The 27,555-nt window shown below is 49.3% G+C and overlaps 1 protein-coding gene across 1 annotated transcript in view; it reads right to left on the reverse strand.

Annotated features, from left to right (window-relative positions):
- BEAN1 (brain expressed associated with NEDD4 1) overlaps positions 1-27,555 on the reverse strand; it is a 70,352-nt gene that overhangs the window by 24,366 nt on the left and 18,431 nt on the right. The window contains exons 3-6 of the mRNA XM_078875759.1: positions 7,455-7,520; positions 5,498-5,635; positions 3,241-3,537; positions 1,107-1,248 (exon numbers count right to left, since the gene is read on the reverse strand). Of these exons, the coding sequence (XP_078731885.1) occupies positions 1,107-1,248; positions 3,241-3,537; positions 5,498-5,635; positions 7,455-7,520 (643 nt within the window). The remainder of the gene's footprint in view (positions 1-1,106; positions 1,249-3,240; positions 3,538-5,497; positions 5,636-7,454; positions 7,521-27,555) is intronic.

Consider the following 27,555-nt stretch of genomic DNA (forward strand, 5'->3'; position numbering starts at 1 on the left):
AGTGGGGGGAGGGAGGGAGGGAGTGGGGAAGAGAGGGAGTGGGGGAGGGAGGGAGTGGGGGAGGGAGGGAGTGGGGAAGAGAGGGAGTGGGGGAGGAAGGGATGGAGGTAGTGGGGTGAGGGAGTGGGGGGAGGGAGTGGGGGGAGGGAGTGGGGGGAGAGAGTGGGGGGAGAGAGTGGGGGAGGGAGGGATGGAGGGAGAGGTGTGGGGGGAGGGAGGGAGTGGAGAGAGGGGAGGCTGAGCTCCCCCCCCGCCTGCTCCAGGCTCATCCCCCCCCCCGTCACTTTCATCAAGGATGGAGTGAGCGAAGCATTGACTGTGCCGTGCCCCCCCCTCCTCCCTGAGGTGTTATGTAACCCCCCCTCCCCCCCGCATGTCAGCAATGTGACGCTACCCAGGTGTTTCACCTTGACCAGCGTGCGTTGACCAGCACGGCTAAGTATGTTCACAACAACAAAACCAAAAACGGCAGCAACAACAACAACGCTCCATCGTGACCGACAACACAGAGTGCCGGGGCGACCTTCATCCAGCACTTCATTTAAATTTAGCCGTAAATAAATGACCGGATTTTCCACCGCTTTACAAATCGCTCAGTTTAGTTTTTTTTCTCATACTCCTGTCGCTGTATCGACGCTCTCCTCCCTTGGCCGTGCATAATGCATGCGGGGTAATCGTCCCACTTCCAGCTCACGCCCTCCGCGCTCGTTCACGACCAGCGCTTGCAAAGATCATAGCGAGATCGCCCTCGCCAAGCCGATGACGCCTCTATTATCCGTGCGCCGTGCCGCTCTTCATTTTTTTCATTTCGTTTTTTACGATCAGTTGAAACAAGAAGATGCTCGGTGTAGTCGGCACTTTGCCTCGTTGATCATTTCGTATTTTTTTTTACTTTGCCTTATGTAAACCCCCACCTCTCGCTCACTCTCTCGCTCACTCTCTCTCTCGTTCTGCACGCAGCCCTTCTCGCAGTCCGACGGCCTCCGACGGGCTTCATCGGTGACGCTCGCTAGCGGCACTTGCCCCACCAGCCTGTTAAGGCTATCCAGTGGACGTGTTGGTGGGGTAGGGGGGCGTGGAACCTTTGTCTTTGTGCGTGCGCGTACCGTGGCGGCGCGTCCAGGAAGGTGAGGTTGAGGCGCGACACGGTCTCGTCGCACATCTCGTACGCCATCGCCGTCGAGTACCTCTCCATGCGCGACAGACTCAGGTCGCCGTGGGAGCCGCTGTACGAGAATCCGTCCTGCCCTGCTCCGCCACACACGGCGACAGCGGCCGCGCGCGGTCACGCGAGGTCACTCGGTCACTCGCGGTCACACACACACACGGTCACTGGGTCACGCGAGGTCACGCACGCGCGGTCACGCACACGGTCACTCGGTCACTCGCGGTCACACACACACACGGTCACTGGGTCACGCGAGGTCACGCACGCGCGGTCACGCACACGGTCACTCGGTCACGCGCGGACGTCCGCTTAATCGCCGGCCGCGGTCATGTTCAATCCGCTGCTGGATGAAGGCTTCGGCAAGCCGATGCCGTCTCTCGGAGTCTTGCGTTGCGATGATCCACGTGGTGGGCAAGCCGGACCGGAGACAGCCGCCATGGATTGCAGGGGACGCCGCGATGGTGTTGCATTGATAATTTTAATTTAGATGTATAAGGCACCCTTAAGGAATGGCTCACAGTAATTGCACGAGACATAAATGTGTGAAGCCACTTGCGTCAGTCGACTCACTGTTGGACACGGGCTGTCATCTCTCGTGTGATAAAAAAAAAAATCCACAAAATTCCACGGGAACAAGAAGATAAAGGGGCCTTAAATAAAATAAAAAAAAAACACGTAAATATTAAAACACACATTTTTAACTTGCACGGTAAAGTGATTGTATTTTTTTCAGTTGCTACACAGGCAAGATAATACGACAAATCGCTAACCTTAAACACCCAGTCGTTCGTAAAAGTTGAAGGCGGTATAGCACTATAGTAATAGAGCAAGTGCAGAATCACTGAACCGGAATTGATAGCTTGAACGCATTTAGCGCGGGGCCCTTGAAAGTACGGGGCCCGTAGCTACTACATATGTAGTACTACATATGCAGCTACTACATATGTAGCTACTATATAGGTAGCTACTTGTGCTACGAGCATAATCCAGCACTGCCTGCATGCATCGTCTCGCTTGGTGGATCATCACGCCACCGACAAAGCTGACACTCAAATTGTAAAGGACCACCGATTGATCGATCGATTGGCCGCGATGAGGATTCGTCAGCTTGCCGTGCCGACCCCGGCTCTCTCTGCGTGCGTGTGCTCATCCGGTACTGCCAGGTGGAGAGCCAAGCCACAACATTTAAAATCTGATTGCGACATTTCGCCAGTAATCACAACCAGCTTCATCAGGCGACAGCCAGAATTGTGGAGATTTGTGTGGATTGTAAATGTTGCGGCTTTACGCGATATAACCCAGAGGGACCTGTATAATGTATCTCGAGCGTTTGAGATTCCCCTGTGGTCTGAACCACCATCCCTGAGCCAGAACGCGCCCACCCATTGCTCTGAGCGCTGCACGCGGCTCGCGTCTGGAACGGGTCGCGTTCTCTCCACTATAACCGGCACGGCGTGTGGTAAACACCGCCAGCGGTTAAAAAAACATTTTTAGCGCAGTCTCGTTTCAGGATCGGGATGAAACTATACGAAACTATGGGATATGTATTTATTTATTTACTTTTATCAGGTAAGGCCCACTGAGCTATACAGCTGTGGTTTTTTTTTCAGAAGCGACCTGGTAACATATGACAGCTCAAAGAACTGGATTATCACGTGGAAATGCACGGCACCCAAATACTCCAAACGCGTGATGTTGATTGTAAATGTGGAGGGAAAACACCGAGGACCTGAAGAAAAATCCACGTGACCTTAGAGAGAGGTACACGCACACTCCAAATATACAGCAGCAGACGTCAAGGTCAGGATCGAACCCACAATCTCCTGTGTACCAGGCGATGTAGTTAACATCTTCTAGCCACGGAGAGTCGAACGCGGTCCGACATTTCGGCACAAATTTAAAATCCTCCGGAGCGCAACGCGTGGACAAAAGTGGCGAGGTAGCAGGGATGGGGAGGGGGTGATGGGGGGATGGGGGGTGCGGGGATGGGGGAGGATGCGGGGATGGGGGTGTGGGGATAGAGGGGGAGTGCGGGGATGGGGGGGGCGGGGATGGGGGGGGTGGTGGGGCACCTGCGGTGGGCAGCGAGCCGAGCTGCGAGCCCCGCGCCGTGGAGCGGCTGTCCTTCTTGAGGCTCCCGGCGACGATGGTGACGCACGACAGCAGCAGCACGAGGCCGATGACCATGCCGGCCACGACGAGCGGGGACACGAGCAGGCTGGCGCTCTCGCCCGCGCCGCCCGCACCCCCGACCCCGATGCCGTCCACCGCCACAGCAGCGCCGCCCGCACTCATCCCCCCGGCGCCGAACCCCGCGGTGCTGAACCCCGGCGCCGTCGACTCGCTGTGGTTGGACGCCGCCACCACCTCTGCGCAAGCGTCCGACAAGGCGCGGTCATCGGCGTTCTTATGCAAGGGTTCGGCGGTGGTGGTGGTGGTGGGGATGGTGGTGATGATGATGGTGTTGATGGTGATGCCCAAAACGTTCCTCAAGTTATGTTCTTACTTGTAAGGCCACGCGGTGTTCTTATCAACGAACGAGTTGCGTTTAAATTTCGATTTAAAGCTTTCGTGACTGCAGGGATTCATCTTCTTGGTTCTTTCGGTAAAGTCACGTAGAAGGGAAATAATATAATGAAAATAAAACGTAATAAAATAATTTTATCATTTTAAAATAATTTTATTATGTTTTTTTTGTATTACTTTATTATTTCATTATAAAACATAATAAAATAATTGTATCATTTTAAAATAATTTTATTACGTTGTATTTTTATTATTTTATTATTTCCCTTCTACGTGACTTTACCGAAAGAACCAAGAAGACGAGTTGCGTTTGTTTGTGTTGATTGTGCAACATTGCCAACGGAGCAGCGGCAGCATCGGCAAACAATGCGTTGATCATACACCGTCATTCACGCAGACAGCATCTCACACCACCGCACGCGTCCCTGCACGCGGAGGCGCGTGTATAGGTCGCAAAGCTTTCAGTCAATTCACGGCTGTTCGTAAGCGCGCGGGAGGAAACCGCAGCACCCGGGCAAAAACGCACGCGTGCAAGGAAGCAACTCTCCCCCTACCGATGGAACAGATGGAGATTAGTCCTCGCTTCGCTGGGTCGCCGTTCTCCTTGTGAGCCACGGGGTACGGCCATTGGAAGGGAGTTTGACAAAACTAAAACTGAACTATTTTTGTACTTGTTTTACAATGTAGGGAGGGGCCCACTGAGCTACGTAGCTCGTTTTCAAAAGCGACCTGTCCGTCACAAATGATAGCCAGACGAAGCGGGCTCATCGCGTGGAAACGTATGGCAGCCGAACAATCTAAACGCGTGATGTTGATTCTAAATGCGGAGGAACCACGCGACCACGGAGAGAGAGGGACGCAAACTCCAAATATACAGCAGCAGGCGTCTGGGTCTGTATTGAACCTACGACCCTCCTGTATACCAGGCGAGGTAGAATTAATATCACGCCGACATTTATAGCAGCCAAATACTCTAAATGCGTGATTCTAAATGTGGAGGGAAATATACAGGGGTCAGGGTCTGGATCTAACCCACGACCTCCTGTATACCAAGCGAGGTAGTATTAATATAACGCCGACATTTAAAGCAGCCAAATCATCTAAGTGCATATTTCTAAATGTGGAAGGAAATACACAGCAGGCGTCAGGGTTGGGATCGAAGCCACAACCTCCTGTATACCAGGCGAGGTAGTTAACATCTCCTAGCCACCGTGATGATGATGAGAGAGACACACCGCAAACTCCAAATATACAGCAGGTGTCAGAGTCGGGTTCGAACCCACGACCTCCTGCATACCTGGCGAGGTAGTTAACATCTCCTAGCCACCGTGATGATGATAAGAGAGAGACACCGCAATCTCCATATACACAGCAGGCGTCGGGGTCGGGATCGAACCCACAATCTCCTGTATACCAGGCGAGGTAGTTAACATCTCCTAGCCACCGTGATGATGATTAGAGAGAGACACCGCAAACTTCAAATACGCAGCAGGCGTCAGGGTCGGGATCGAACCCACGACCTCCTGTATACCAGGCGAGGTAGTTAACATCTCCTAGCCACCGTGATGATGATGAAAGAGAGACACCGCAAACTCCAAATATACAGCAGGCGTCAGGGTCGGGATCGAACCCACGACCTCCTGTATACCAGGCGAGGTAGTTAACATCTCCTAGCCACCGTGATGATAAGAGAGAGACACCGCAAACTTCAAATACACATCAGGCGTCAGGGTCGGGTTCGAACCCACGACCTCCTGCATACCAGGCGAGGTAGTTAACATCTGTGATGTGATCCATACTCACGCGAGCAGACGAGGGGCAGGTCCCAGCCGCACTCGCGCGCGAGCAGACACTGCAGCTCCTCGATGATGCAGTGGCCGTCGCGACAGCGCAGCTCATCCCGGCCACACGACGCCTCCTCCTCCTCCTCGTCCCGCGAGTCTGACGTTCACACGGTGGGGAGGGGTGCACGTGGGTTGTGGGGGGCGGGGTGCAGGGAGCGGGCGTTGCAGGGAGCGGGTGGAGATGATAGAAACATGAGTTTAGAGCAGTGTTATTACTAATAGGGTTTTTCTCCTTTTTTCTGGCAACAAAACTGACACTTTTTGCAAGGAATCATGCTTACATTAACCATAATACTTGCAGTCAAATGCAAACAAAATACAATACTCTGATAATTTATGCATTGTCTTTGAAACTGATTGGTCCACACCAGAGACAGCTTTCTTTAGAGCCTAGTCTCATATGGTGTTCGACCAGATGACAGTTTTGTTGCCAGAAAAAAGGGGAAAACCCTATTAGTATATTTTGGTACTGGCAAAGGAGATCCCATGATGGAGCAGTGTTGTTCACTAATTTTCAGGGGGGGCGGGGCGCTACTTTCGCCGATAAGACATGATCGGTGTGAGGGCCTCCACACATTTGAAACCATTGGGGGTTGACATCACGATGGTGGGGTGCGTCTGGGGCCACGCAGTGTCCCGCGGGACTTGCAATGAAGAACACCGGTTGAGAGTGTTTCGCTGCTATAAATGTCCACGCGATAAGCCACTTTGTTGAGCTATCATTTTGTGGCCAGGTCGCTTCTGAAAAAGAAGCTGATAGCTCAGTGGGCCTTACCTGGTAAAATAAAAAAGAAATTGTTTCGTTTTATTTGTGTCGATTTTTGTTGCGCTTTGCTTGACGATGGTCAATGTGGATTGACGAAGGCAAGCAGGCAAAGTGCGTGTCCAACAACGCACGTTGCTCCAAGGCCCCTCTGCCCTATTACAACATTGCCGAACATTTCGATGGAGTCAAATGTGTTTTTTTTATGTTTGAGTCTTCGTCACCGGCGTCTGCAGCTTTATCCACATTCCATACGCCTGCCAATTTTCTTTTTTTTTTACCAAGGTACAGAACCTTTAATCCCTCCCAGCGTGATGGAGTGTGGCTGGCATGGACCCAGGCGCAAGACATTTAATGGTGGGGGGCCTTGTCCAATTTCTTATAACGGCGCGTAGCCCCCTCCCCCTCCCACGGGGGCTTTGGTTTCCCCGTGGCCGGACTCGCCGGTACGCGGAAAGCGAGCGAGCGAGCGAGCGATGGGGGAAGAGGAGAAGAGACGGCGCTTGAAGGGGCGGCGATGGGAATGCTGAGGTGGATGCTGGGAATATCTCGAAGGGAAAGGAGGCAGAATGAAAAACAAAAAGCTAGAAATGTATCGGGGGTCACTAATGCACTTGAGAAACTCAGGAAGGCCAATCGTACTAATCGGAGATGCGGGGGAAGGACAATAACCTAAACACCAAAAATCAGCCCTCAAGAAATGAGTTTTCAATTTAGAAATGGGTCTGTGGTGTGAAGAGATGAAGAGGAAATCGTGAGGGGGGCTATGGAGATTAGAGACCCGTAGACTCAGAGATCCGAAGATTGGCCCAGAAATGCATCGATTCAAACAGAGACTCGTAGACTCACGGAGAGAGAGAGGGAGAGACCGGTCAATTGACACACAGACCCATAGTTGAAAAGGGCTACGGATATGCCAGGGGTGCAGAAGGAGTAGAGGCAGACCGGGGTGGGGGTACGGGAGGGTGCGGTGGGCGATATGCGAGGACTGTGGAAGTGAGGAGATGGGAGAACATTTTAACCGGCGCCCGCATGCAATCACAAGACGTAATGTGTTCGCACCGCTGCCGAGCACGGTGTCACGCATTACCGTGCAATAATAATGAGAGCTTTGATTAAAGAAAGAAACCCCAGACCGAGAGACTGGACTCACCGATGGTTTGGTTAAGGCCGGATGCCCATCCCACGTAAACTTCTTGGTACAGGAATGTCAGAAAGGCTGCAAGAAACACACAGACACACACACAGACATACACACAGACGTGTTGGAATCCAGAGAGAGGACGGGACATGTCCCAAGAAATGGTGACACTGCGTCGGTGGCAGTGGTGCGCAATCACGAATGAACGAAACTATTTTAAACTATTTTTATTTTATGAGAATAGGCTTTTTCCCCTTTTTTCTGGCAACAAAACTGAAACCTTTTTACAAGGAATCGTGTCTGCGTTAACCACAATAGTTGTGGTCAGAATGCAAACAAAAACATACTCTGATAATATATGCATTATCCTTGAAACTGATTGGTCCACACCAGAGACAGCTTTCTTTTGAGCCTCGTCTCATACGCTGTTAGACCAGAGGACGCCAAAAGGCGTTCAATAATATAATGCCTCTATTATCAGAGTATGTTTTTTGTTTGCATTCTGACCACAAGTATTGTGGTTAATGCAGACACGATTCCTTGTAAAAAGGTTTCAGTTTTGTGGCCAGAAAAAAGGGGGAAACCCTATTCTTATATTTTGGTACTGGAAAAGGAGGTCCCATGACATTCTTATTCTATTTTGCCGGGCAAGGCTCACTGAGCTATATAGCTTCTTTTAGAGAAGCAACCTGGCCACAAATCAAAGCTCAACGAAGTGGCGTGTCATCTCGTGTGGACATCTAAAGCAGCCAAATGCTCGAAACGCGTGATGTTGATTCTAAATGTGGAGGGGAAAACCGGAGGACCCGGAGAAAAATCCGCGCGACCACGTGGAGAGAGAGACACGCAAACTCAAAATATACAACAGGTGTCGGGTTCGTCATTGAACACACGTACGCCTGCATACCAGGCGAGAGAGTTAGCATATCGTAACCGCGGTGCCCTTATCACAGAGGCTGCCAACACGATTGTCTGGGACACCGCCCCGCAGTGGAAGACGTCCACAATCGGTGACGTTTTGGCCGGTGGCCCATCTCCTCTGCTACGATGATCGGGGCTTTAACCAAACCGTTGCCCGAAATGCTATGCCACGTGTGTTGCTCTTCATGTACACGCACAGCCCCGCTGTTCAATATACTGCTGGATGAGGGCCTCCCCACGACCCCGCAGATCGCCGTGGGCGTTCTTTGACCATACTTCACCTCGCTGGTCGGTTGACGAAAGTAGGGGAGCATACACGAGGGAGCATATGAGTACAGCACAACTATGGATTTGTATGCACTGACAATGTAGACCCGCAGCAGCCTATCGCATCTGCTTTATGCTGGGCAGTCGCCAAAAAACTTTAACAACTCTGCGGTCCCAAGCCTGCTTAGCATCCAATATCTGATGAGATCAGGGTATTTAGTCAGAGGTTTTAGCTCTGTATCGAATATAAAAATAGATTACATTCATGATTATTATTATATGACCCATGGTTCACAAAGACAGCACAACACTGCCTAGACGGCACATTGAGGTGAATCGGCACCGGGTCGTCGATTCATCTGACTCCTGAATCAAATCTGTAAATGGTGAGAAACTCTCTCGCAAGAGAACGATGAGTGCAGGCTGAAGGATGTTATCTCCCTCACCCGGTGGGCAGGAAGGCGTGGGTTCGATCCCAACCCTGGTGCCTGTACCGTATATTTGGATTTTGCATGAACTGCTTTTTGTGTTTGTAATGTTACGGAATACGTACGGTGCGAAAGAAGTTCCACATGCGTGGATTTTTTTCGGGACCTTTCGTTTAACCCTCCACATTTAGAAACAACATGCGTTAAGATTATTTGACTGCCACTATGAATCCCCACGTGTTATTGCGATGATGATGATGATGATATCAGACGCTTTGAAGAGCTATCATCTGTGGCCAGGTTGTCTCTGACAAGATAGCTAAATACCTCAGTGGGCCTTTACCTGCTTAAATAAATATTTGAGTATCGTATAAATGTCGACCTGGCTGCTTTAAATTGCCTGCTATTGAGTAAAGTTATGAAGGAAATTAAATTGCTGATTTTATTTCATACTTTTAGACTTTCTTTTGTATTTGTTTAAGTGACCCCACAGCACCGTGATGATGTCTTCCTCGCCTGGTGTGCAAGAGGTCGGGGGTTGGATCCCGACCCTGACGCCTGTTTGTCTTGTCTGTTTGCGTGTTCTCCACCGTGGTTGCGTGGATTTGTCTCCGGGTCGTCCAGATTTTTCCCCACCACACTTCGGATCAACGTGCGTTCGGACTATTCGGCTGCTATCAATGTCCACGTTCATAAGCCACTTGCGTGAGCTATCATTTGTGGCCAGGTCTCTTATGAAAAAGAAGCAATATAGCTCAGTGGGCTTTAGCTGGTGAAATTAAAATAGTTATTTTTTATTTATTTTTATTCGTTAACTTTTCTTAAACTTTGCACTCCCATCGTGTTTTGTGGTTGTAACGTTCTGACCCGGCCTCTACTGGCGATCTGTGAAACATTGCTTGATACCTCATTGGATTCGTCCAGTGTAAATAATGACTTTAATGTAGGCTTAGCACCGAAAACCCCCAAAACTGTATCGTGTGCATTTGTATTCCGCAAATTATTTGAGTCACCCTGTCCCCCTCCATTCACGCCGGGCTGGGTCTCAACCCGCCACTTAGTGATTACTCACAGCAGAGAGCAGCGGAAATAAACATCGCATTTTGCCACAGTGTCGCCGCATCTTAATGGGAAGATGTTTATTTACCGCAGCGTGTTCGACGCCAATTAACAGAATAAAGATTCGCGTGGATTTCGCTGGATGGCAGCCTTGTCTGCATGTGCTCATTGTTCACGCTAAAGAGAAAAACAATATATATTCTCGCTTTAAACACAATCCGCAATGCGCACGCATGATAGCCGTGCATACACTCAACGGCACTTCATTACTGCAAACGCTCAATCCTGGGATGCCAATTTTGGGGATGGCTTCGACTTCATGAATTTCGGGCAATTTTACGGCGCTCCGCGCTCGCCTACGGCTGCGGGCATTAGCCTCGCGCGCAACGCGCATAGCTGATGCGAATCTGAAACGCCAAAGTGTCACCCCCCACCGCGTGACACGTGCGCCTGCATGTGTGACACAGGATGTAAAAAGTAGGGGTCTGCGATAAGCCCCCCCACCCCATCCTCCATCCCACGTTAAGAATGTGACATCACGGGGTGCAATGATAGTGAGTTTTTGCAGCTCAAAAAACTCGCTGCAACTCACTGCTCTTCGAGACGTCTGGCAAAACAGATGACCAAACGGCAGCGTTGTTCAACATTCCCTGGCACCACGTGTCGTGACGGCTACCGCAAGATGCGACTGTGTCCGTCCAGTGCTCGCCGAGCCACATTATGAAGGTCGCACTCGTTACGCACACACAAAGTGCTCGCCACAAATGAACCACGATGCATTGCTGATATCGTAAAGGAGCATAAACCACCATCACGCAAACCCCGGTCAGCATCGCAGCAGTAGCAGCAGCGGCTTTTGGCTGCTCGCCGTCGAACAAAGGCGGCGGTCACCGCATCGCGTGGCGCTTTCAGATGCGCTTCTGCGGCCGTCTGGAACGCTCTTCCTTCCGATATTAGGAAGCCACTGGAGCTGTGCACGTCCTTTAAATCTCGATTGTAAACTAATTTCCTTAGAACCGCTTTTTGTGCTTAGTATGTTGTCCATCCCCTGCACCTCCGATTAGCACGGTGCGAAAGAAGTTCAACACACATTACATACACTCGGAATACAGAGACTCCTCTACATACGAACACTCGACTTACGAACTTTCAGAGATACGAACAAACCTGTCCGTATGTCCAGTTGCCTGTTCGGACCGAGAATCGTAAGTTCAACCACCGCGCAATAGATGGCGTGGCGCTTAATTCGCTCCGACATTTTCACTCTTTCAAAAGCGGTGATCTCCTTTAGGCAAATACCGAGATTTTTTTTTTACTCAACAATGGTCGGTGATATATTTGTATTAACTCGAGGTGCAATGATGCAATGACCGCGTGTGTGTAAGATGCAGGGCTTGTGTTTGTATGGCATTTCCAATGGATGATAAGCTGAAAAGTGTGCAAAGAAGTACGGTGGAGATAATGCACCCCTCGATATCGAAAGCTTGGCACAAAAACCACAACTTGTTACGTAAAAATAAATATCTTGTTCACTATTTTCAATTAAATGTGGTATTCAGTGAATGAGCTCACTCAAGTGGAAACTCTACACACGTTAAACAACTGTTTAGGACCAGACTCGTATCAATGATCCTCGTGGTATTATTTGAAGTGATCATTAATTAACGGGGTGAATAAACGACTTCAGAGATGGGCGAAACTCGTGCCGTGTGAGCGAATCCGAGCGTCACCTGGCACTGCGAGTAATCAATTAAGCACTTTTTTGCTGGGATAAATGCCGATTGAAATTCATTGACAAATCCTTTACTTCAAACTTAATTTGGAGCTTTCGTGACTGCAGGAATTACTCCTTGTTTCTTTCGGTAAAGTCACGTATAAAGAGAAAATAATAAATTAAATACTAGCATACGACGTTTCGATTGCAACACAAGCAATCATCATCAGGTATAAATGAAATAGAAACACAAATCTAGTATACTTAGAAATGTAATGCAATACAACAGAGAGTCGGATAACATAACATTACATTTCTAAGTATTTCTAAGTTTTAGTCTGCAGTGTGGTGAGTGAGTGGTGAGTGTGGTGTTGTAGTCTGCAGTGTGGTGAGTGAGTGGTGAGTGTGGTGAGTGAGTGGTGAGTGAGTGGTGAGTGTGGTGTTGTAGTCTGCAGTGTGGTGAGTGAGTGGTGAGTGTGGTGAGTGAGTGGTGAGTGAGTGGTGAGTGTGGTGTTGTGATCTGCAGTGTGGTGAGTGAGTGGTGGGTGTGGTGTTCTGAGTGGTGAGTGAGTGGTGAGTGAGTGGTGAGTGTGGTGTTGTAGTCTGCAGTGTGGTGAGTGAGTGTTGAGTGTGGTGTTCTGAGTGGTGAGTGAGTGGTGAGTGAGTGGTGAGTGTGGTGTTGTGATCTGCAGTGTGGTGAGTGAGTGGTGGGTGTGGTGTTCTGAGTGGTGAGTGAGTGGTGAGTGAGTGGTGAGTGAGTGGTGAGTGTGGTGTTTTAGTCTGCAGTGTGGTGAGTGAGTGGTGAGTGTGGTGAGTGAGTGGTGAGTGGTGAGTGTGGTGTTTTAGTCTGCAGTGTGGTGAGTGAGTGGTGAGTGTGGTGAGTGAGTGGTGAGTTAGTGGTGAGTGTGGTGTTTTAGTCTGCAGTGTGGTGAGTGAGTGGTGAGTGTGGTGTTGTGGTTGCCGTGTGGTGAGTGAGTGGTGAGTGTGTTGTTGTAGTCTGCAGTGTGGTGAGTGAGTGGTGAGTGTGGTGAGTGAGTGGTGAGTGTGGTGGTGTGGTCTGCAGTGTGGTGAGTGAGTGGTGAGTGTGGTGTTGTGATCTGCAGTGTAGTGAGTGAGTGGTGAGTGAGTGGTGAGTGTGGTGTTGTGATCTGCCGTGTGGTGAGTGAGTGGTGAGTGTGGTGTTTTAGTCTGCAGTGTGGTGAGTGAGTGGTGAGTGTGGTGTTGTGATCTGCAGTGTGGTGAGTGTGTGGTGAGTGTGGTGTTTTAGTCTGCAGTGTGGTGAGTGAGTGGTGAGTGTGGTGTTGTGGTCTGCAGTGTGGTGAGTGAGTGGTGAGTGTGGTGTTGTGATCTGCAGTGTGGTGAGTGAGTGGTGAGTGAGTGGTGAGTGAGTGGTGAGTGAGTGGTGAGTGAGTGGTGAGTGTGGTGTTGTGATCTGCAGTGTGGTGAGTGAGTTGTGAGTGAGTGGTGAGTGAGTGAGTGGTGAGTGAGTGGTGTGGTGTGGTGAGTGAGGAGTGGTGAGTGTGGCGTTGTGATCTGCACAACACCACACTCACAATGACAGCAGTGCAGTCGATTGAGGCCTCAACATGGATATGGAGGGATTAACAAGGAACGTCCATGGCTATTGTAACCATGGCAGTAAGGTGACAAGAGTGATAAGGAGGCAACGCGATATAAATGTGAAGGTTGTGTGAGTGTGCGTATCCATGATCATGTGTGTGTGTTGTTTTCAACTTGTATGCATGCCTGTGTGTGAATGCACGTGTGTGTTTATGTGTAAATGGGGAGTGGTAGTGTAGCGGTTAGCGCGCTGCGCTTTGAACCAAGCGGCCCGGGTTCGATTCCCGCTCACGGCCAACACCAGTGACGATCATCTGAACCGGTCCCGGGCCTCCCCTAGGTCGACTCAGTCTCAAATGAGTACCTGGTGTGGTGTGTAAACATCACCACTGGTGAGACAAAGGTGGTTGGGCGTGGTGTTGGCCACCCACCCCCTCGTGTGCCGTGCCGGCCTTCATATGTGCTCGCTATCAGCACTTGCCCCTACAGTCTGTTAAGGCTAAATGGGGGATCTGTGTGTGTGTGTGCATGAATGAGTGTGTGTGAATGAATGAATGTGTGTGTGTGCATGAATGAGTGTGTGTGTGTGTGTGCATGAATGTGTGTGTGTGCATGAATGAATGAGTGTGTGTGTGTGTGTATGAATGTGTGTGTGTGCATGAATGAGTGTGTGTGTGTGTGTGCATGAACGCATTAACACTTTTGGCTTCTCGCGCAATCAAAAATAAAAGCTCTATCTGTTACTTTGCCGGATATCTTCCCGACTTGCATATTTCATGGCCCAAAAGCGAACGAATGTGTCATAGATAGCTGTAAAAATGATAATGTGTCTCTCGTAGCGTGAAGGGTGTGTGTGTGTGGCCATGTGGTATGCGGGCCCATTCACCATCGCGTTTCATGCTTCGCTGCGGAGGAGCGGTGGCGCAGCGGTTAGCGCACTGCATTACAACATCCGGTGACCTGAAAAAGTCTGGGTTCAACTCCCAAAGCAACATCAGTGGCCAGTTACTTATTCCAATCTGAACTCAACAATTTTTGGTTATTTTTCACTTAGCTACGTAATTCTTTTTCAGAAGCGACCTGGCCACAAAGGAGAGCTCAACGAAGTGGGCTTATCACGTGTAACTGTACTGCAGCCAAATGCTTTAAACGCGTGATGTTGATTCTAAATGTGGGGGGGGGGGGGGCGAAACCCAGAGGACCCTCAGTAAAATCCACACCACGACGGGGAGAGAGACATACAAACTCCAACTATACATGTGTCAGGGTCACGGATCGAACCTGCAACCTCCAGTATACCAGGCGAGGTAGTTAACATCTCGCCACTGTGACGCCATATTCAAACTCCGTACTGAAGTGGGGAGTTATATCGAAACCCTTTCTGACCGCTTCTAACCAAAAACCGATAACTAAATTGCCCCAGGTATGGTGATCGCCCCTCCAAAGACTATCCAGGCTCGATACTGCTTAGCTTAGATCACAAAGCCTGACTCGAAATCGGGCGTGTCCCCGAGTGATTTGGAACATCCCCACCAGCACAGAGATACGTGATACTAGAAATGTAAATATAATGGGCTTTTGATTTAAAACTTTCGTGACTGCAGGGATTCATATTCTTGGTTCGTTCGGTAAAGTCACATAGAAGGGAAATATAAAATAATATAGATATCAAACAATATGTTATTTTATTATTTCCCTTCTACGTGACTTTACCGAAAAAATCAAGAATATAATGGGCTTGTTTGTAATTTTAACACTGTGAGAGTGAAAACAAATGTGTGGGTGAGGGCGCATGTCCAATTAGGCTGCTTTACTCGGCAGAAGTGTGCGATAAATTGTAATGGAGTAATAAAACAAAAGTGAATTAAATCAGATTTAATCAGACGATGGTACAAACTCTTAGCAGGGCATGTGCGCTCATAATTGTTATTGCAGGACGGAATTCTCATTTTAGCTGCGCCCTCATGGTCCTTGATCTACCGCATTCTCTGGATTAAAAGAGGCTCTTGAAAATAAGACGCACACTCCTAGCTTGTGTCCCGTGTCACGATATATCGATCTGGTGACAGCCCCCTATATAGCATTCAACAGGCTGTTGGGGCAAGTGCTGTTAGCAGCACCAAATTGAGGCTGAGTCGACCTAGGGGAGGCCCAAGACCGGTTCAGATAAACGTGATTGGTGTCGGCCTTGAGCGGGAATCAAACTCGGGTCGCCGGGTTCGTAGTTGAGTGCGCAAACCGCGACTCTACCGCTTATCACCAAATACAAATATTCCCTGTACAGCCTTAACAGACTGTTGGGGCAAGTGCTGTTAACGAGCACCTATGAAGGCCGGCACGGCACACGAGGGGGTGGGGGATGGCCAACACTCAGCCCAAGCGCTTGTGTCTCCATTGTGGCGATGTTCACATACCGCACCAGGTACTCATTTGAGGCTGAGTTGACTAAGTGGCGAGAGCAGCAACAACAACAACAACCGCCGTCTACCACTAAGTGGCGGTGACGTTACCGCGGCGCCTGTGCCAGGCTAGGTGCACTTTGAAGCCACGTGAAGTACCGAAGGCCCGCTGGCAGGAGGCCATGGGACAGACCCAGGTGCCATTGGTTGACCAACTGAGATGACTGGCAGATGCACCAGCTGTGCCCCCCACCCCCCCCCCGATATTTAATTGCCGTTACGCACATGAAGACACACACCTACCGGGTCATGGAACGCACCCAAAATGTTCGCTTACAAAAGAGAACCAGGGAAGAAATGCGTCTCATAATATGAAGAACACGGTAACGCAGCGCTGGGTTCCTGTCCACATATTTCCGTCCCATTGATCTTCACCGAAATGGCCTTTCAGTGACAGATACAGCTGCACAAGAGAAATTGCTTGTCAGTCATGCAGTGCATTGTGGGCTTTAGTCTGTGGGATGGAGATTGGATTCGACCATTGGTGGGCAGGTGCATCGACTCAACGTTCACCAACTCAACGTTCACCAACTCAACGTTCACCAACTCAACGTTCACCAACTCAACGTACACCGACTCAACGTTCACCGACTCAACGTGCACCAACTCAACATTCACCAACTCAACGTTCACCAACTCAACGTTCACCAACTCAACGTTCACCAACTCAACGTTCACCAACTCAACGTATACCGACTCAACGTGCACAGTCTTCCTTTTTGAATTTACAGATTTATTCTCAAACGCCTAATAGGCCCAGCCAAGGGAAAATGTTCGCACCCGAGTGAAAAAGTAAGTACTCTACATACGTAAATTTCATTTTCGCTACAATGTGGCACGGGCTTTCGGCAATTAATTTAGTTTATTAGCATTTTTGTTGCAATGTACTTATTTATTATTTGAAAGCTTTCGAAAACCACACTCGAATTTCTAAGTACGTTTTGAATCTTCCCCATCCCGCTCATTTAAATTCTGTATTCACTTTACACCTGTGGTTTGCAACATATATCTTCGTCTTATGCAACATCTATCTTCGTCTTGTCAAATGTCTATTTTTAACATAAAATCATTGATTAAAGCAAAAAATTATTCACACCTAAAGCAGAACATTGCCATTTTAGCACCAATTGAATTGCGAGATTCACTCCCTGAAACTCAATGGAGACTTTTTTTCCAGGGTCGTGCGTGCGTCTGTCACTTTGCACATTTTCCAGGAGAGACTTTCAGATCTCACCCCTTTGGTTTCTCCTGCAAAGTCAATCCAGCAAACGCCGCACAAGACAGAGCACTCGCACACTCACTCAGCCTGCGCGTTCATCCTATTAAACCGAAACATCGGTGAGCAGACGTGTGAACGGCACATCTATTGCGATTTTGTCTGTTTGTTTGTCTTCATCCACAGTTTGAGAATCAGAAGTCAAAGTATTTCTACTTGGAGGAATCCGATGAGCTATGAAGCTCTTTCTAAGCAGTTGTCCAGTCGGGGCACGGGGTCAGAACGTTCCAACAATAAACAATTAAAAAAACACAATGGGAGTGTAAAATATAGCAGAGGTAAGCACATTACAAAAAAATGCAAATACAACTAATCTAAAATAACACTGGTCAACACACTTTTTCTGGCATAAGGTATTCCAACGGTTTTAAGGTAATTTTGGGGTGCTGATTCCAAATCTGGCAGCAGTTTTTGTCTACCACATCAGGTTTTTGAGATATCAAATATTGCATTTTCAATAAAAACTGCAGCAGAAAAATATGAAATAAATGTGGATATTTACATAAAATGATATTATAAACACACTATTCTAAAAATACAGCACCATATTTTAACACTAAAGCAGTCACTGACTCGCAACAACTTGCAATCATAAGTGACAGAGTTAATTTCGGGTAAAATCAATGAAAATGGGGTATGCCGATAGCATAAAAATTAGATGTAATAGAGCAAATATTAGATCAGATTTGGAATCAGCACCCTGAAATTAGTCTAAAACAGCTGCAAAAGTCCAGGCCAGAAATGTTTTGTTGTTGTTGACCAGTGTAATTTGATCACGTAAGGAGCACTGAGCTATGAGCTTTTTTTTTAGAAGCGACCCGGCCACAAAGGATCGCCCAACGAAATGGCTTAACACGTGGACATTTTGAGCACCCAAATAATCGAAATGAATCCACGGTGTTATCCACGTGCACGTCACAAAACGAGTGCCAGGGAATTTTCCTGCCTGCCTTCGACATCATCATCATCACCATCACCGTCGTCTCTTGCCTACGTCATTCTTCCGCACTCCCCATGATTCTCTTGTAGGTATCAATCAACCCGATCGATGGATTGATTCCCCGAGCTGGGCCGTGCCGTGTGATTGATATCGGTCCTTCGCTCGGTTGGTTTTTAGGTGGCGTGAGTGCCGAGTGAGCAATTGAAGCATGCTGCTATACTCCAGTGTGTGTGTGTGTGTCTTTGTGTTCGAAGTGGGAGTGATTGTGTAGCGGTTAAGTGCACTTGTGCTACGAACCCGGCGACCCGAGTTCGATTCCCGCTCGCGGCACCCAACACCCGTGACGATTATCTGAACCGGTCCTGGGCCTCCCCTATGCCAACTCAGCCTCAAATGAGTACCTGGTGCGATGTGCGAACATCGCCACTGGGGAGACAAAGGCGGCCGGGCGTGGTGCTGGCCGCCCATCCCCATCGTGTGGCGTGCCGGCGTTCATAGGTGCTCGCTAATTGCACTTGCCTCAAAAATTATCTCTGATGCTATACGGGGGATCCTTGTCTTGCATGCATTTCATCATCACGTGTGTGCGTGGCGCAGTGGCTCGTACACTGTGCCTGCATTAGCGTTGAGTTGCATCAGAACCTGGCCTATGCCTCCCCTAGGTTAACTCAGCCACGAATGAGTGACTGCTATGGTGCGTAAACATTGGCAGTGGTGATACAAAGGCGGCTAGTAGCAGTATTGGCCCCAACACACCCTCGTAATTGCTCACTAACAGCACCTGCCCAAGTATTACTAAGTCGTTTATATGGGGGATCGTTGTCTTTAGAACAACGTTAATTTCTAAGTCGCTAAACCATGTAACCTAACTTTTTTCTTCAAGATTGTGTGTGTTTTTAATAATGTGGGAGAGGCCCTGCAGCGATTAGCGCACTTAATTGTGAACATACTCTTAGTTTTTTCAGTAAAGTCACGTAGGTAAAAAAAATGAAATTAAAATTAATAAAAATAAAATAATAAAAATCACGACGTTTCGGAGGCAACACAAGTCTCCGTCATCAGGTGGGACCGTCACAGCCAGATTTGCTGTATCAAGTGACTTGATACAACGTCGTGATTTTTTTTATTTATTTTTATTAATTTTTATTTCATTTTTTTTACCTACGTGACTTTACCGAAAAAACTAAGAGTATGGATCCTTGCAGTCACGACAGCTTCAAATCTAGAATTAATTGTGAACCTTGAGACCTGAGCTCAGTTCCCGACAACGGCTAACATAACTGGCGAGTGATATCTTAACCAGGCCTGGGTCTCCTCTAGCTCGACTCAGCCTCAAATAAGTACCCGGTGGTGTGTTTACAAAGCCACTGGGGAGACAAAGGTGGCTGGGCGTGGTGCCATCTCCCCTTTTGTGCCACGTCAGCTTTAATAGGTGCTCGCTAAGAGCACTTTGCTTCAGAGGGCTCTGCCTTGATCTTTGTCTTTAAATCAATTCGAAAGCATCACCGATCATGCATAATGCATCATTGTCATTTTATTTGTGATGCATTCGTGACCCAGCCTATTAATTCGTCTTTGTGCGTGCATATGCATGATGCCTGTATGCGTGTGTGTGTGTGTGATGGGGAGCTATACGGGGAGCGATGGCGCAGAGGTTAGCGCACTGCGCTACAAACCTGGCGACCCGGGTTCAATTCACTCTCATGACCAACACCCAGTGACGGTTATCTGAACAGGTCCTGGGACTCCCCTAGGTCGACTCAGCCTCAAATGAGTACCCGTGTGGTGTGTAAAAATTGTTAGGGAGCGGTGGCATTTTGTTTCACTCGGGAATTCAACTAAAACTATATTTATATTTTACCAGGTAAGGCACAACGTAGCCTCGTAGCTCTTTTATAAGAAGCGACCTGGCCACAAGTGAAAACTCAAAGAAGTGGCTCATCACGTGGACACACATAGCAACTAAATCACTGTTTCATTGCTTTCATGGCTGATTTTGGTGATTTCGAAAAGTGTATTGGTTTAGCCATGTTTGTTTGTTGTAGTACAGAATTACACTGATGGCCTTAATCTAAGTTGTCTTGTGGTTGTTGTTGTTGTTGTTGTTGTTTGACTTGCATCCCACTGGGATTTTTGCACACAGCGTTGGTGTACGGTGCTTTTTCTGCAATATTTTGCTGTCTTTTCTTGGATTTTCTGTTTGCACTTAGTCACATATTCACTTTAAGATGTTTTTTGTTCATGTTTTAGTTATTTGTTTGTTGCGATTGCACCCGATTCAAGAGCCGAATGGCTCACAGGGCTATACCTAATAAATGAACTTGAACTTGAAATGCTCTAAGCGCATGTTTCGCAAGAACGTGGTCTTCCCCTCTCCGCGTCAGCTCTGCCTAAATTGAGTCGCCGCTACTTTGTGGTCGACGCAGCTAACGCGGTGTGCCACTGGGGACGCAAAGGATTCTGGAAATGCATCTCGCTGCAACCCTTCAATGTGCCTCGCTGACCTTGATAATGAATAACAACAAAAATCCTTTAACTTTTCTTCTTTCACAGCAAGCAAAGGGCATCCCCAGAGATTTCACTCGACTTGTTTTCTTCAGAAACATTATATATTGGACATTTTCTGAAGCTGCCCGTGGCGGCTCAGAGGTCAGGACGCTGAGACGCACTTGTGAGATCCAGGATTTGAATCCATTCTAGATTTGAATCTTTCGTGACTGCAAGGATTCATGCTCTTGGTTTTTTCGGTGAAGTCACGTAGGTAAAAAATGAAATAAAAATTAATAGAAATAAAATAATAAAAATCACGACGTTTCGGAAGCAACACAAGTCTCCGTCATCAGGTGATACAGCAAATCTGGCTGTGACGGTCCCACCTGATGACAAGAGACTTGTGTTGCCTCCGAAACGTCGTAATTTTTATTATTTTATTACTTTTAATTTAATTTTTTACCTACGAGACTTTACCGAAAAAAAACTTAAGAGTATTTGAATCCATGTTTCAGTCTCTGCCTGTAATTAAACCGAGTTGCATGCATGCGAGTGGAGATTCCTTTGCACTGGTGAGGAGCTGGCGACGACTCACTCAGAGACGGAGGTGAGGTCAAGGTCTTTCGCCGTTCATCAAGGGCTACACAAGACACGGGGGGGGGGTGAACCACTTCCCAGGGGTTAGGGGTCCCACAGGGTCCCGACACAGCCGGCTGCCCTGTGCCGTCTCCTCTGCGCCGGCCGTGGGGTCATCCAACACGGCCGACCGAGGAGCACAGCCACGTCCAGACCTGGCGCTGTGCTATCTCCACTCTCCCTACCCTCTTGACCCTGGCTCCCCGTTTCACCCTCTCTCGACCCTTGACTCCAACTACGACCCCGCTTACGTCACGGGGTCCCCCATTTATCCTTGAGGAGCTGTGTCGTCATGTGCACTGTCCAGCGCGCGTGACCCCACGTCCCGTGACGCCATCGCACCGGACAGCGCACATGACGCCACTACTCTCTTCTACTCCTCTACATCACTATACGTGGCCACCCGTGCTAATCGGAGGTGCGGGGGAAGGACAACAAACTAAACAGAAAAAAGCAGTTTGAAAGAAATTAGGTCCTCAAGAAATGGGTTCTCAAGTGTAGAGAGCCTGGTCACCAATGACTTACTTAACCATAGTTCATAGAGACCCATATACTTCCATAGGGCCGTACAGACTCACAGACTGAGTTGTGATTATTCCAGGTTCTCAATGGTAATGAGTTGATGGTTCCAGCACGGTCACCAATAAATACCACCACAAAAAAAATTCCAGAAAATATTATTACTTAATTTGTCTAAATTCCAGCTCTGAAAATGAATGATCTGTTTGACTGCCACGCGATGAACATTACTCGCCACAGCAGTGTGGGTGGTAAACTGTTGCCTGCTACTGTTATAGACCAGAGATCACTTGACGGGGCCTCAGAGGTAGCTCTGTGATATCAACTTTCGGTGGCCACTCTCACACAGAGAGGGTCGCTCTGCTCTGCAAAAGTGTCATTACGAGGCAATGTGTCCATGTGGAATGATTGCAATGAAGCATCAACCCCGCGTGGAAGAGTGTTGATCCATGAAAGAGGATAATGCATTTGTTTTGCACCGTGCTCATCGGAGGTGCGAACCCATAACTACCCCTTGTGACGCGCTGTTCATGTCCGCACATTGCCACGCGCACTGCCGCAGCGGAGTGCTTGTCGCATCAGAGCCGACGCGTGGCCACATTTAACGCCACGTGGCTTTGTTTTGTTCGGTCATAAGGGAGACGGCTACCCCGATTCAAGCCCATGATCTCAATCGTTCCGATTTTATGCTGCCACTCCCGAGTCACCAGGTCAACCTCGGCTTGCAGGCCTTAATAGGTGTGATCACTTAACAGCACAAGCCCGCCAGACTCGATGTAACATCAACATCTTCGCACAACAGCTCGGACGATTAATCGACGATTAAATGGGAATCGTGGTCGATTAATCGTGCCCCCACATCCTGTTACTCGATGGCAGGAAACCTCCCTGCAGGCCACTCCCAGCGTGACGCGGCTGATGATGCCGCCGACGACGTCGCCAACCCCGTCCGTGACCTCCCGTCCAGCGGCACATGTGGAAACTGAGCTTTGAAGCGGTTTTCTTTCCCCCCGCAAATATTTTTAGCGTTGTCCCATTGGGTCGAGTAACCGGACCGATAATCGGGAGAGTAATTGATGAAGTAATCCGATGGCTCGGCTCCGACATGGGATCTTTGCGAACTGCGTCTGTGTCTACGTTCTTCGGTGTTATTTCCCCACGCCGATGGCTCACGCCATCGCGCGCGCCGCCCATGCCAAAGCCACGGCCAAATTCGCTTCCATCAGCCGGGGATCGCGTGCTCCTCCAGCCAGCGAGGACACCACAGACGGTGGGCGTGCTATGGGGTATTTTGTTTGCCTGAGCCAGCGGTCGGCGCGGGGTTGGGGTGGCATGGCCGTGTGCGCCCCCGCCTCGCCCGAGTCGATATCTTGAGACAATTGAGACGTGGATTCGTGAAAAAAATAGGGGGGGGGGGGCTACGTGGCGGGGAGGGGGCTGCCCTGGCACGGTGCGTAGCCGATGGTGGCACGGGACGTCGGGGTTGGCATCGAAGCCACGGCGCGTTAACTTCCTCGCCTGGTGTGCAGGAAGTCGTGGGCTCGCTCCGAACGCTGGCTGTCACATTTAAGTGACAAGGGAGAATACGACGGAGGGTGGGGGCGACAGGTAATCGGGACAGCGGGTGATTGAAAATTAGAAACACCTGCAGCAAACAAGATGGCACTCACCATAATAGTGTGGCTGACTTCCAATAAATAAGAACCACCACACCCCCATCCCCCAACCAGAGTAGAGCGGAGAGCGAATGTAGGAAGACCCCAGCCATCTATGCCCTCGAGCTCCAAGCCAGCGGGGAACGGGAGCGCTCCGAGAAAACCATGCGCGCTTCCAGCTCGGACACCCGGTGGGGAGCGGGGACGGGCAGAGGAGCGCGGGGAGGGCTTCGTTCTGACGCCATTCCATCGTGGAGAGGAGCCAGCATCTCCTCGGGCGACGGTGTCGGGCAGGTGGTGGCTTACGAACGCGGTGCCAACTTCACCTCGAAGTCGGGTTCCTTGTGAATGTGGCCCAACACGTGGGTGGTAAACGCCATCTGAGGCTGAACGTGCCTTTAAAGTGGTGCGTGCTTGCGTGCGCGTGTGTGTTCGGGAACACGTAGGCTCAGGTGTGAGTGTGGGGACCAGGGGTCGTCCTGTGGTAGAGTGTAAGCGCACATTGTTGTGCAGATTTATGCGGTGGTGTGAAGGCAGGCAGGGGGAGCTTGTCGACAACATTAAAGACAAACCAACCCTCAGATCGCCTCGTTTTGATATCGATTACTCTCACGAGACACACTACGCACGGGCGTGATTTGGGTGACCACACTGACGCCACGTGTGAATTATTGGCAAGTTGAACAAAATAATTGATCCCTGAGTGCCGAATGAATGATATCGGTTGTGTGAAATGTTGAATATGTATTTTCACGTGAGGCATTGTAAGAACCTAGTTCTAGATTGGCGTTGCTCTAATCGGCGTGCAGGAACTAAAATGACAAACGTAGACCGATACTCGCACACTGATGTCATTTGATTTAACTTTAAATGTCGTATTCTGCAACATAGAGTCGGGCCGACGGAAGAGCGGTGGAACAGAGATTGGCGCACTGCAACTTTCAACTCGGCCAACCTGAGTTCGACTCCCAGGCACGGTTAACATCAGTGGCGAGTGCTATCACGAACCGATCCCCCGTTGCTCATCAAACCACCGCATTGCTTCATGTCTGCTTTCCCGAGATCAACTTGACCTCAAAAGAAAGAGGACGTGGCACGGTGTCAGAGCGAGCCCTGTGGAGACAAAGGCGGCCGGGCGCGCTGTGCCGACCACCCCGTGTGCTCAATAGCATCACTTGCCCCAAACAGCCTAAACAGGCGAAACGGGATTTTTTTGTCGCTTATAAATGTTCCATTATATATCTACATGCGTACATATGTACCATTGAACCTTTGACCCCATCTATCAACCCCAAGCACCCGCTCGGTGTGATGAGCGTGCGTGTCGACCCGAAGCCATTTCCCCATCAGCACGATCCGTCTGCGTTGACTCTCCAACGAGGTCTCCGGATGGCCGTCTAACTACTCCGAAGTCAAGGCTCCTCCCGTACCTGGGGGCCATCGGGATTGTGCCACTGCTGCTGCTGCTCACAAGCCTTGGAATTCTTTACTAATACGACGATCAGGGGGGTCGTTAGCTGCCTATTTAAACGACGTCTTTGAAACTCACCTCCTTTAAATTGGCCTTTACCCCCGCCCCTGGTGAGTAGCGGCCGTTTACCCCCCGCAGGTTCTGTTTATTTCCCCGCTGCCTTCCGTACACAGCGGTGGTGGCGCATTGGTTGGGTCCACGGGTGAAATGCGCCACTTTACAAAATGTAAATTATAATATTTTGTATTATCATTTCTGCAGGCCCCCCCCCCCCCCTTTGTGAAGGATGACCCCTCCCCCCTTCCCCCTAGCGGAGTGCCAGGAGACCGGAGGTCGCAAACGGGTTTTGATTCCTTACCAGTACCCGTACGCGGCCGCACCAGGGTCGCAACCGGGTACCGTACCCGTACCCTACCCGATACCCGGCTACCCGTACCCGGCCGGGTATCGGGTAGCCGATTGCGACCTCTGGGATGAAGACATGTTGCTGGCGCGGGTGGGTTGATTCTAGGAACTTGAATTGTGAGAAGAGACAAGACGTTGGGAAATGCGTGACAAGCAGTTACTCACGGCTTACCAGTACCCGTTCCCGGCCGCACCAGGGTCGCAAACGGGTACCCGTACCCGGCCGGGTACGGGTAGCCGGGTATCGGGTAGGGTACGGGTATCGGGTACCCGATTGCGACTTCTGCAGGAGACCCCGCGGGGCCTGGCAGCGGTGCCGGGGGACTGAAGAGGAGGTGGGAGGGGCGAGGAGGAGGTGGGAGGGGCGAGGAGGAGGTGGGAGGGGCGAGGAGGAGGTGGGAAGGGCGAGGAAGAGGTGGGAGGGGCGAGGAGGAGGGGGGTGGGGCTGAGGAGGGGGGAGGGGCGAGGAGGTGGTGGCGGTACGAGCCACGTGGGCCTCGCATTGGTGAAAAAAACCCGATTTTTTTCCAGCGGCAGGCATCGGGTTTTTTTCTTTAATACAATTAAACCCGATTTCGGGGAATTGAAACCTGGTTTAATGAATACGGAACTCTGATCCAAGGCTTAGGCTGCTTCCTCGTCGGTGCTGCTATCGTACTCGGGGGGGCCGTCGGGCACGGGGTAGTCGTAGAATGCGGTGGGCAGGTTGGTCTTGATGAACACGAGCTTCTCCACAATCGTGGGCGCCAGTGAGTTCCTTCGCTTGGAATGAAGCCCATCGTTGAGAAGTCGGCGAAGTGCGGTTCTGCAATTAGAACCAATTAAACCGGATTTCTCCCAATCTCAGATGATCGGGTTTAATATTAAAAGACAATTAAACCCGATTGTAAAAAAACTCGACTGTGCCACCCTTGGGACCTCGGCAGTAGTGGTGGTGGCGGTGGTGATGATTCCCTTTGCCCGGTCAGGTGGGGAGGGTCCTCCTCCTTCTCCTCATCATCATCACGTTCATGTGCAGTCCATTTTTGTTGTCGTATCCGCTATGGGTCACCCCGAGTAGTGACTTTTTGTGAAGCGAGCGTTCCTTTCTATCGATTTTTGGGGGGGGCGGAATTTGTTGTCTCCGAGGATGTAGTATTATTATTACACTGGTCAACACACTTTTTCTGGCATAAGGTACTCCAACGGCTTTAAGGTAATTTTGGGGTGCTGATTCCAAATCTGGTATCAGTTTTTGTCTATCACATCAGGTTATTGAGATATCAAATATTGCATTTTCAATAAAAACTGCAGAAGAAAAATATTAAATAAATGTGGATATCTACATAAAATGATATTATAAACACACTATCCTAAAAATACAGCACCATATGTTAACACTAAAGCAGTCACTGACTCGCAACAACTTCCAATCATAAGTGACAGAGTTAATTTCGGGTAAAATTAATGAAAATGGGGTATGCCGATAGCATAAAAATGAGATGTGATAGAGCAAATCTGAGATCAGATTTGAAATCAGCACCCTGAAATTAGTCTAAAACAGCTGCAAACGTCCAGGGCAGAAAAAAACGTTTTTTTTTGTTGACCAGTGTTATTGAAATAGTTGAAGCTTCAGCCGAGACCCACTTCGCTTGCGTGATATTCTGGTGCACAGCTTCGGGTTGCATTCCAGTAAACATGCCGACGCTAGGCCAACGTTGGCATGTGGTTGGAACCGTTGAACTCAATGTTTTACGAACGTTATCCCAACATTTATCTCGCTTTGTTCCAACGTCCCATGCACCTGCGGTGTCCAGCGCTTAATTATTGTTTATTCATGTAATTTGAATGGGTGTAAAATTCGCCGCATAAATGCACACTGTATAGGTTATCGATGTAAAGTGTGCGCGTGTGTGTGTGTGTACACGTGTCATTGCTTGTGTTTGCTATGTGTGTGTGTGTTTTAATAAAGAATAATTACCCTTGCAAATAGTGTGAATCATATCGTGAGTACAATTGGTATCCGCTGGTACAATATGGCTAAAAATCAAACTCGGGTCACTGGGTTCAGTCCTGGACTCTCGCTCACGGAGAAGAAGAGGGCTTTCATTTTGAGTTGAACCTTTCGTGACTGCAGGAATCCAGACTCTTTGGTTCTTTCGGTAAAGTTACGTGGGTATAAAATAAGTAATATTTAAAACAACTTTAAAAAAAAACACGGTTTAATGAAATGTACCGTACTAGTAATGGAAGAACTCCACCACTCAAGGAAGTGGCCCCGAAGCTTGACATTAACGCAAGGGGCCGTGTCCAATTAGAGTCAAGCCGAAACAT

The sequence above is a fragment of the Lampetra fluviatilis genome, chromosome 42, assembly GCF_964198595.1.
Source record: "Lampetra fluviatilis chromosome 42, kcLamFluv1.1, whole genome shotgun sequence".
NCBI lineage: Eukaryota > Metazoa > Chordata > Hyperoartia > Petromyzontiformes > Petromyzontidae > Lampetra > Lampetra fluviatilis.